Source organism: Scyliorhinus torazame, chromosome 7 (genome assembly GCF_047496885.1).
Source record: "Scyliorhinus torazame isolate Kashiwa2021f chromosome 7, sScyTor2.1, whole genome shotgun sequence".
Taxonomy (NCBI): Eukaryota; Metazoa; Chordata; class Chondrichthyes; order Carcharhiniformes; family Scyliorhinidae; genus Scyliorhinus; species Scyliorhinus torazame.
In genome coordinates, this window is record NC_092713.1 from 42700058 (window position 1) to 42712102 (window position 12045).

The 12045-nt window shown below is 43.5% G+C and overlaps 1 protein-coding gene across 2 annotated transcripts in view; it reads left to right on the plus strand.

Moving 5' to 3' along the window:
- The first annotated feature begins 9 nt into the window (after positions 1–9).
- szt2 (SZT2 subunit of KICSTOR complex) overlaps positions 10–12045 on the plus strand; it is a 292175-nt gene continuing 280139 nt past the window's right edge. For both annotated transcript variants that reach the window (XM_072510616.1, XM_072510617.1), the window contains exons 1-4: positions 10–130; positions 2546–2671; positions 5184–5357; positions 8890–9060. In XM_072510616.1, the coding sequence (XP_072366717.1) occupies positions 104–130; positions 2546–2671; positions 5184–5357; positions 8890–9060 (498 nt within the window). In that variant the 5' untranslated portion in view covers positions 10–103. The remainder of the gene's footprint in view (positions 131–2545; positions 2672–5183; positions 5358–8889; positions 9061–12045) is intronic.

Here is a 12045-nt window from a genome sequence, read left to right on the forward strand (position 1 = left end):
CCGGAGGGCGTGGCCGGGAGATGTGCAGAGAGCCAAAGCGGCGGCTCTGATCGATAAGGTGGTGTCGGCGGGGGCGGGAGGGGCATGAGAGCGGCCAGCGAGCATGTCCGGGGGCGAGAGAGATTCCGAGGTAACTGCAGGAGGAGGAGGGGAGGGTTTGGGTCAGTGTGTGTGTAAACAGGGAGTGTGCCAGGGGGCACAGACTGAGGGATCCGCTACTGGCTGCATGGGCAGCAGAGGTGTGGGTGGGCAGCAGAGGTGTGGGTGGGCAACCCCTCTCTCTCCCCCCAACTGACTAACCTGCCCACAAGACACACTCTGCACTGCTCCTGGCCAACTCCACTTGTCACCTGCACAGGAGTCACTTTCTCCCTCTCTGAGTTTTGGAGAGGCAAAGTGCACTCCTCGTTTTGAGGATCAAAATTGCAACGCATGTTTATTTGTAATGGGAGCAGGTGCTGTGTCATCAGTAAACTGGGCTTCCATTAGCAAACCAACGTTACGGGAACCCGTGCCACACTCTATATAAAACAATCACTCCGGGTTGTCTTCACCAAGTAAAGTCAGAAAGTGCTGGTTGAACGCAGCCAGTCCGGCAGCACCTGTGGAGAGATAAACCAGGTTAACCTTTCCAATCCAATATGACTCCTTCAGTTCCCAAGAGAAGAGTCATATTGAACTTGAAACGTTGATTCAGTTTCTCTCTCCACAGATGCTGCCAGACAGGCTGCGCTTTTGCCAGCACTTTCTGTTTCTATTTTGCTTTTATTTTAATGTCTTCAAGTACACTGCTAAAAGTTGTTGCCTTGGGCATGGGCAACAAATGTTGGCCTGTCCAGTGGCACTTGCATCCTATGAAAGAATTTTTTTTAAAAGCGCCTCCTCAACATTTAATAGAATTTACAGTGCAGAAGGAGGCCATTCAGCCCATCGAGTGCACCGGCCCTTGGAAACACTTAAGCCCACACTTCGTACCTATCCCCCACCTAACATTTTGGACACTAAGGGCAATTTAGCATAGCCAATCCGCCTAACCTGTACATCTTTGGACTGTGGGAGGAAACCAGAGCACCCAGAGGAAACCCATGCAGACACGGGGAGAACGTGCAGACTCCACACAGACAGTGACCCAAACCGGGAATCGAACCTGGGACCCTGGAGCTGTGAAGCAACTGTGCTGACCACTGTGCTACTGTGCTTTCCTGTGAATACTACCTATCAGTACAGACAAAATATGAATTGCTTCCTGCACAAGCCAAAGTTAGCTACATGTAGCACACTGCAGTATCTTTGACTGACATTTTGGGGTTTTATAAGCTTTAAACCAATCTTAATAATTATGGGGTTTAACTCTAATATCATGATTTTTATAGTGAGATGACTATACAGCATTCAGATACTAATGCATCAAACTATACATCAGATTGAAATAGAATAGGTGGTATAGCAAGAGCAGGCATTAATATCTGTAGCACAGGATTATAAGCTACATAAGTACTGTAAGTGGGCATGCTAGCAACAATGTATTGCTTAGGATCAAGAGAGGCAGTGGTATTGTCATTGGACTAGTAATCTAGAGACCCAGCTAATGCTCTGGGGACCCGGGTTCAAATCATGGATGATGGTGAAATTTGAATTCAATAGAAATCTGGAATTAAAAGTCTGATGATTGTTGTAAAAAACTAACTGGTTCACTAATGTCCTTTAGGAAAGGAAATCTGCCATGAGCTGCTCTGGCCTACATGTAACTCCAGACCCACAGCAATGTGGTTGATTCTTGTATGCCGTCTGAAATGGTCTAGCAAGCCACTCAGTTCAAGGGCAATTGGGGATGGGCAATAAATGCTGGCCCACATTCCATGAATGAATAAAAAAATAATGTTAGGGTTATATAGCTGGTGGGTGTGGGCTGTTATATGTTTGGACATTTCTAACTGGATGTTAAAAGTTTATTTCAAATAGTTACATTTTCCCGGTTAATAATAATATCATTCTTATGATGGTGAAATGCTCCCAGCACCTAACACTGATTGACTTTGTGTAACAGTAGACCTGCAGGAGAGCTTTTTAAGATATACCTTGGCCTATGCTGGAGCGTGAGACATTTCACAAAATGATTGTGTTGTGCTAAAGAAAGATGCCTGCTCCTGAATATCGGGAGAAAGAATTTAAGACAGTAAATTCTCTGTTTGGTTTGAAATGAACTCTTGTAACATAAGGGGACGGCATATGAGAACATAAACAGCATTTTGATGGAAATAGACATTTGGGTTCCTCGTCCTCTTCCAATTGGTGATGTATAACATGGGCTTTCTGGGACCTTAATTTTACAATAATTTAATACAAAGACCAAAGTAAGAAAGTGAAATAAAGAGAAATTGTAAAAAGAAAATTATTCAAATGTCATTGTTGCAAACTGATGGGGTACTTAGTACTTGTAGTCTTATTAAGGCATGTTCCCTTATAATAACACTAATAGAGCTTCTGATGACCTAAAGGAATTTCTCTAGTTCCACAGTATTTACTTATATTTTTATTTTGACAGGTGGAAGAAGCAGGCCAAGTTTTCCTGCTTATGAAGAAGGAATATCGGATTTCTCGCAATGTGAGATTAGCGTGGTTTCTCAGCAAGCTCAATCAAAGCATTCGACCGATGTCAGAGTCAGAGCTTGTGAGTGAAAGGGTTTGGGGAATTTTTCTAAGTCCTGTTTGTGGGTGCATGGGTGAATAGAGGGCCCTGCTGGAATAATGGGAACCTAACCTGCCATATTAATCTTAATATGAAATGTAAATTGCACTCTTTGTACATTGGCGAAAATAAGGTGGCCATGAATGTTGTTGTCACTGATCATTTATTGTGAACATAGGTTGTTTCAGGATTTGTTGAGATAGATTATTTCACTCATTGAAGTGCCTTCTTACATTTCCTTTCCAATCAAGAATGTGAATCTTCTCACTTTTCTGTCGTTCTCCAGCCCAGAGATACTGATGCCTATTGTTCTGCCCTTGAGGTTAACTGGTGCAATTATACATGGATTGAACTTGGGACCTCTTTGGTTTGCGTGGCTCAGTTTAACACTATAAGAGTGCTGGTAGTTGCTGAGTGCTGGTAGCCGCTGAGTCAACAGGCAGAGTCTCTTGATACTGTCTCTGTAGCAATATATGATTTGGTTTGGATATGTACCAAAAAATGCACTGATGAAATAGCTGTTTCTGTGGCAGATCTTTTTACTAAAGCTCTGTGTGAGTTATAGAACAGCTATTATCAAACTCTCCACTCTCTTTGCCTTATTTCTCCAAAGGGGTTCTCTATTAATGAGAGAAATTTGGTGTATCAGTGTGGTAGTGCTGGAAGAATGATGTAGATTTGTTACAATTCCAGTTGGTGTTGTAACTGGACGGGAATATCCCAGAATGGATCCCAAGCTCAAAAGACCGTAACTTTTGCTTTTTAAAAATAAAACGTGGAGGGACAGAGTCACAGGACCGCTAATTAGTTTTAACAACAGGGGAATTAAAAAAAAATTATACACATAAAGTTGGTTTATTGTACAATATTCCTTTACAGTCCTGGATTTTACACCACCCTCTTTAGGATTTCTTTGTCTTGACTGCTGTGCAAACTGCTCACAATTGCTTTAACCTTTGATTCTCAAACTATTAAAATGGCAACAGACGTTCATTTTACCTTTGAAAGCTGTTGTCCCACTTTAAATCTGGTCTCTGCAATTGTCTCTTTAACTCGGAGCACTTTGTTTACTCTCCCTTGATTTCTTCCGAACAATACTTTGGTCATTGCTCATTAACTACAGACTTTTTGGACACTTCTCTTCAATTTTCTATTTTCTTTAACTAGCTGCTCTTCAGATCCCTGCACTTGTTTTCTTAACCATTACTCCATGATATGGCTTTTCTTCTCGAAAACCGGAGAGCGATGTTCCTTCTCCAGCCTTCTAAACCCACAACATTGTGTACTGTGCTGTACTGTTCTATGTTCTATTAACTGCTTCCAGCAGAGCTGTGAGAGCTGCCTTCTCTCTCACTACATATCTCCAACTGCAATCAAATTAGCAAAATTAAAACTTAAAAGCGTGTCTACTTTACAAGACCCCAGTTGCTAAGCAGTCCCCACATGCTTCTGCCTTTTATTTATTCTACATGCAGTAGCATCTTTTAAGCACAATAGAGACACAGTTGGAACTTAACCAACTCCCACACATAAAAAATACCTTTGTCCAGCATGAATTTAACTATAGATTTTGGCCTTCCAGGCACAGGAACATTAAATTAAACCCACTTAAAACTATACCTTATTTCAAATGTTTACCAATACAAATATAAATTCCTTAAAACTACCTTTGTTTTCCTAACATATTGCAAAGTTTTCACTTGAATGAAAGAATTAAGTAATGGTGAGTTACAAAGAGAATTCCTAAGTGACGTTATTCTGCAAGAGTGAATGAAAGGTGGAATTGTGTGTGTTTTGAAGTGGAATAATAAAAAAGAAATCATAGAATGGTTACAGCACAGAAGAAGGTTATTTGGTATTTCAAACCCATGCTAGCTCTCTGTCAGCAGATTGGAAATTAGCTTGTCCCAATCCTTTGCCCTTTCTGGAGAGACTGGCCGCTTTTTTACTCTTCAGGTTCTTACCTTTTGAAAGCCCCAGGTTATAACTGCATTAAAAAAATTTTCCTCCTGTTGCCTTTTTTGGTTCTTTTTCTAATCACCTTTTCAACCCTTCTGCCAATGTTTCTTTCTATCCACTCTGCCGAGGCGCCTCATGATTTTGAAAACTTCTTATCAAACCTCCTTCTCTCTGAGGAGAATTCAGCTCCTATAGTTTATTCATGTAACTGAAGTCTGTGATTTTTAAAATTCATTCTTGGTAATAGGGCCAGTATTTATTGCCTACCCTGAAATACTCTTGAGTGGCTTGCTAGCCAGACCAGGTAGGGATGGAAGATTTCCTTCCCTAAAGGACATTAGTGAATTAGATGGGTTTCTATGACAATTGCACTTTGTGTTCCAGATTTTCATCGATTTCAAATTTCACCATCTGCCGTGGTGGGATTTGAGTCCGGGTCCCCAGAACAGTGGGTCTCTGGATTACTAGCCCAGTGACAGTACCAGTATGCCCCGCCTCCCCCATCTTACAGTGACAATGTTTCCTCTTATTACAGCGCAACTCCAAAAATGAACTGGATATTCTCAGTGTCCTACCGAAGGGCTGGCAACCAGATGAACCAGTTGCTGCTCATTACTACCAACTGGTACCATCGACCCACATTACCTTCCTTGCTCAACGATATCGCTTTGTTATTGAATTGGATCTCAGTCCGTCGACAGGGATTGTGGTGAGTAATTGTTATATTTGGTGGAGAGAGTGTTAAATTGAAGACTATTAAATCCAAACATCTGAATAAATATTGTGGGTTTCATCAACAACTTTGGCAAACAATTTAATTTATTGTGCAATGTATATATTGTTATAATTTACTTATTAATTCTTCTTGAGACAGAAGTTCATTCATATAGTTGAGGGGCTGTATAATTTAATGACAATTTTTGAAATTTAGTTGATTCAGGTATATCGAGAATGATCCTCCGCATGTGGTCATTGTCATTTGTTAAATCCACTCTGGCTCTTTGTAGTTGGTCTCAGTCTGTGTGAATGATGTCTGGGTCATGTGGATTTCCAAGATTAACTGCCCGGTATTTCCCAAGTTCCATTCCGAGCCAGCATATCACATTCCTCATTCGCAGATGTCCGACCGATGTTTTACACACATCAGTATATATCACTATTTACACCATTGCTTTAGCGCATATCCTTCAACAATATAAAGGGAGATCATAAAACTTGCTGGAGACGTTCATGCCTTTTTGCTGCTGAGTCCTTATCACTTCACTACTTCTTACAGGCATTGCTTAAAACCTACCTCTTTGACTAAACCATGTGCTAATATTAATTACCTCATGGCTCAATGTCAAGTTTTTATGTTATCGCTCCTGCAAAGTGTGCTGAAATGTTTTGTGACATTAAAGGCACTATATAAATGCAGTTGTTGCTGGCTGTGAAACTTTGCTTAAGAGTAAGGCCAGCATCGCGAGTTCAACTCCCGTACCGGCTGAGGTTATTGGTGAAGGCTGCGCCTTCTCAACCTTGCCCCTCGCCTGAGGTGTGGTGATCCTCAGGTTAAATCATCACCAGTCAACTCTCTCCCTCAGAAGGGGAAAGCAGCCTATGGTCATCTGGGGCTATGGCGATTTTACCTTTCCCTTTGTAAGTTCTCCTGATGTGGCTTCGTGAAATCATACTGGTGTTGTTTTGAAGTGATAGTGTTACCTTCAGCCCACTTCCACTCTTGATATTACAGGAGTAGAATATTAAAATGTTGCACAGGGGAAATTAAAGTGACCAAACATCAGCTAAAATGTTCAAAACTTGTTAAATGTGCATAGGTTTTACTGCTCCCTTCTATGTTAAAATACAAAACTTTCAGTAATATCAAAAATATAAGAGAGATATAAAATGCAGAGGGCCACTGTGATAGAAAACTTGGATTGACAGCAAAGAATGTTTGTTGAAGAAATTTGTGTGGGTTTTAAAAAATAATTTCATGGAATGTGGGCATCGCTGGTGAGGCCAGCATTTATTGCCCATCCCTAATTGCCCTTGAGAAAGTGGCAGTGAGCCACATTGAACTGCTACAGTTCATGTGATGTAGGTACACCCTGTTAGAGAGGGAGTTCCAAGATTTTGACTCAACGACAGTGAAGGAACGCTGATATATTTCCAAGTCAGAATGGTGAGTGATGTGGCGGGTTACCTGCAGGCAGTCCTGTTCCCAGGTATCTGCTGCCCTTGTCCTTCTTGTTAGAGGTTGCAGATTTGGAAGGTGCTGTTGAAAGAGCTTTGGTGAGATGCTGCAATGTATTTAGTAGATGGTACACACTGCTGCCACTGTGTGTTGGTGGTGGAGAGATTGAATGCTGAAGGTGGTGGATAATGTGCCAATCAAGCGGGCTGCTTTGTCCTGGATGGTGTCGAGGCTCTTGAGTGTTGTTGGAGCTGCATTCATCCAGCAAGTGGCGAGTGTTCTATCATACTCCTGACAAGTGACATGTAGATGATAGACAGGCTTTGGAGAATCAGGAGGTGAGTTAATCATCACCGAATTCTCAGCCTCGACCTGCTAAGGCAGCATTTATATGACTTGTTCTAGTTCAGTTTCTACTCAATGGTAACCCCCAACATGTTGGTAGTGGTGTATTCAGTGGTGATTATGCTATTGAATGTCAAGGCATGTTGGTTGGATTCTCCCCTGTTGGAGCTGGTCATTGGCTGACACGTGTGATGGCTCACTGTGGCACACATGTAACTGGTGGAAGGGAAAGAACTGGTATTGAGAATTCCCACCGTTGAAAGGTAATGTCCATATAATCATGTATTGAGCGGTAATCATTCTGCTGGGTAGGTTTGCTTTGTTGTGGGTTTGTTTGTGGTTGGGTTAAGTGTCACTTTGGTAGCACTGCTGCATCAGCATCAACGGGGCCGAGGTGGAGATGGTTAGCAGTTTCAAATTCCTAGGGGTGCAAATCTCCAGAAATCTGTCCTGGTCCACCCACATCGACGCTACCACCAAGAAAGCACAACAGAGCCTATACTTCCTCAGGAACCTAAGGAAATTCGACATGTCCACATTAACCGTTACCAACTTTTACAGATGCACCATAGAAAGCATCCTATCTGGCTGCATCACAGCCTGGTATGGCAACTGCTCGGCCCAGGCCCGCAAGAAACTTCAGAGAGTCGTGAACACCACCCAGTCCATCACACGAACCTGCCTCCCATCCATTGACTCCATCTACACCTCCCGCTGCTTGGGGAAAGCGGGCAGCATAATCAAAGACCCTTCCCACCCGGCTTACTCACTCTTCCAACTTCTTCCATCGGGCAGGAGATACAGAAGTCTGGGAACACGCACAAACACATTCAAAAACAGCTTCTTCCCCATTGTTACCAGACTCCTAAATGACCCTCTTATGGACTAACCTCATTAACACTACACCCTGTATGCTTCATCCGATGCCTGTGCTTATGTAGTTACATTGTATACCTTGTGTTGCCCTGTTATGTATTTTCTTTTCTTCCCTTTTCTTCCCGTGTACTTCATGATCTGTTGAGCTGCTCGCAGAAAAATACTTTTCCCTGTACCTCGATACACGTGACAATAAACAAATCCAATCCAATCCAATCCAGTTTCATAAGGTTGACCAAGATTAATTCCAGTACTGACGTGGCGCTGCACCGCCAAAGTGCTGTCTTTCAGATGACAAATTAAACTGAAGGCTGCCTGATCAGATGGAAATGCAGAAGAGGGAAAATTCCACATTTTCCTCGACCAACAAAACCAAAAATAGCTTGTCTTGTTTATGGGATCTTTCCATGTGCAGATCAGTTGCTGGTTTTACCAATAAAACAATAACTGCCAATGCTTCAAAAATAACTGATTTGGTTGTCAACATTTTGGGGTGTTCTGAGCAGGGGGATGGTGCTTTATAAATGCAAGTTCCCTTTTTCTGCAGCTGTGCTTGTTACCCCACTGTCAGTCACAAGTACATTACTTCTTTGAAATTAGATATTGGGCTGGGGCTGTTTAGCACAGGGCTAAATCGCTGGCTTTGAAAGCAGACCGAGGCAGGCCAGCAGCACGGTTCGATTCCCGTAACAGCCTCCCCGAACAGGCGCCGGAATGTGGCGACTAGGGGCTTTTCACAGTAACTTCATTTGAAGCCTACCTGTGACCATAAGCGATTTTCATTTCATTTCATATAGTATCTATTTCTTGTCCACCTAAGTGATTTTTTGCGACTGTTCCACAGGACGATTCTACTGGGGAGCTGATTTTCGATGAAGTGTTTCATGCACTCTCAAAATGTTTAATGGAATTATTGCGAGCATTCAAAGTCCCGGGTACAGATATAGTGTTTCAACCAGAGATCTACATAACTATTCTTGCATATTCTTCTATCATAGGACTCCAATCTCATCAGGTGAGCACTTGGTTAGCCGTAAGAATTTGTCTGATGCTGCTGATTACTATATTGTTACCAACATTCCGTTAGTCAACAAACACAGGTTTTTTTTAATACTTATGCACCGCCAGCCGTGCCCCCCCCAAATGTCTCCAGATCTTACTTATTTTTTTATAATATTTTTATTCAAGGCATTTTCAAATCCTTTTCAAAGCACAGAACAAAAATAATCATGATCCACAAGCCATAGTGCTAATACATGTCCCAGCCCAATCCACTTTCAAATTATCCTAAAAAACACAAAAAATAACCACAACACAGTAAAACAATCCCAACCCATCCTCCCACGCAGGTGACATTTACCATTCCTGAAAGAAGGCAATGAACAACCTCTGCCTCAAAACAAACCCATCCTCTGACCACCTAATAGCAAATCCACTGAGGACCTCTCTCTTTCCATCAACTTCCCGCATTTGTCCGAGATCCTACTCTCCCCTATCTTTTAAAAATTAAAATTTTTTTTTTTAGATTATCCGCTTTATTTTTTCCAATTAAGGGGCAATTTAGTGTGTCCAATTCACCTACGCTGCACATCTTTAGGTTGTGGGGGCGAAACCCACGCAAACACGGGGAGAATGTGCAAACTCCACACGGACAGTGACCCAGAGTCGGGGTCGAACCTGGGACCTCGGCGCCGTGAGGCAGCAGTGCTACCACTGCGCCACCGTGCTGCCCCTACTCTCCCCTATCTTGTTCCCAGATAGAATTTTTTGATGCAATGCAGGGGGCGGCAACCTTGGAAATGTGGTCAATTCCTTTCTCCCAAAATCCCTGACTTGCAGGTACCAGAACCCAGCAACTGGAACTCCTCCTCCAACTCTCCCATCTACGTAAAACTACCCCCCTCGAACAGGTCCCTAAAACACTCTCTACCCACCTACTCCCACAGCCTGAACGCAGAGTCCAGCCACAGATCGGCATACACAATGACATACCCTCCGTCTTAAAATGCTGCCTGCACTGATTCCACACCACTAGGCCCGTGGAGTACCTAACCAGCGAGAACGGAAGAGGTGCGAATAACAATGCCTTCAAGCTCGTCCCTCTACACAAGGCCTCCTCCATCTGCCCCACACCGACCTCTCCTCCATATCCCACTACTGAACATTTCAACATTCGCCATCCAGTAATCATTCTGCAAGCTTGGCAGTGCCAACCCCCTCTCCGCCTGCCCCTCTCCAAAACACCATCCTAACCAAGGGTACACCCGCCCCTCACTCTCCCAGCTTGCTAAAGCGGTAGAACATTCCACCTCTTAAAATCCACCTTCACCCCTTCCACCATGTTCGCCAGGTTCAGCTTAAGCAATTGGGCCCAAATACCAAAATACTCTTATACCCAAATACCGAAAACTCACTTGACCAGCTGAAACAGCAACATCTCCAAGCCCCATCCCTGCATCCATGCATTGACTGGGAACACCTCGCTCTTTCCTACATTATACCCTGAAAGTGACCCAAACTCCATCAATATCTCTATCCATACTCTCCACTGGGTCCGTGACGTACAATAACAGGGAATATACATACAGGAAACCCAATGCTACATCCCCCCCTTCAATACCCCGCCACCCCTCCCGAAGCCCTAAGTGCCATTGGCAATTGCTCAATCGCTAACGAAAAGGCAACAGAGGCAACAGACACCCTTGTCTCGTTCCCAGGTGCAGATGGAAATACCCCAAGCTAACATTATTTGTGTGAACACTCACCTGGGGGCCCTGTAGAACAACCAATCCAATGCCCAAATCAAACTGTCCCAACACCTTGGAACGAATAATCCCACTCAATGTGGTCAAACACATTCTCCATGTCCATAGACACTATCACCTCCGTTTCCTGACCCTACCCCGAGGGTATCATATTCACATTTAACAGCCTCCAAATGTTAGCCAACAGCTGCTGCCCCTTCACAAACCCCACGTGATCTTCATCTATCGCCCCTGGCACACAATCCTCCACACACTTTGCCAATAGCCTTGCATCCACATTTAACAATGATATCGGACGATACGATCCACACTCCTCTGGGTCCTTATCCTTCTCCAAAATAAGTGAAATTGCCGCCTGTGTCAATGGATGGAAGCTCCTGCTCGCCAGCCGACTCGTTAAATGTCTCCACCAAACCACACCTTGATTCTAAATAGAGCCTTGACCCTATTAAACCCGGCTCGCGCCTTGGCCAGATCCACTCCCAAGCCTTCGTAGATATGGACCGTATGGCGTTCCCAAGTGTATTCATCTATTGGCCACTGCAGAATCCTCTCCTTATCCAAGTACAGATGCAGCCTCACAATGACCGCTCTCGGCAGCTCTCCCGCTTTCGGCTTCTTCCTCAATGACCTGTATGTCCGATCCACTCCAGGAGAATGCTCAAAGACCCCCTTCCCCACCAACTTCTCAAACATCTTGGTGACATACTTCATGGCCTGCATTCTCTTGAGCCCTTCAGGCAGTCCCACGATCCTCAGATTCAGAAGGAGAATGCCATAGTCTTAGATATTCTCACATTTTCCACCAGCAAAAGCCCTGCAAAACGGGCAGAAAGGGCCAAAGAATGCGACCTCAGGCAGGAGCCACCTTATGTGTGATCACTCACTGCAGGACAGCCACTGGAAGTCCCAATGGTCTTATTTTTAAAGTTGAGGTCCATATGTTCCATAGAGAAGTCGGATTTCATACCTGTGCTGTATCAAGCTTGCATATGTGGACTAATTATTATTTCCTCTCCATGCAGTTCAAGGAAGTTATTTTATCCAACAATCCATCTCCTTTTATTTTGTTTATCTCTTTCTCCTGCTACTATTTATTCTTTATACAAGTGGGGAGTCTGAATCTGGCTACTATTAATATTGGCCATTGTCACTGTTACTTTGATTAACAGACAAAATTAGAACTTAACCCAGGACAGCAGCGAGCCAGATGGCTAAAGCATAGATTAAAGATT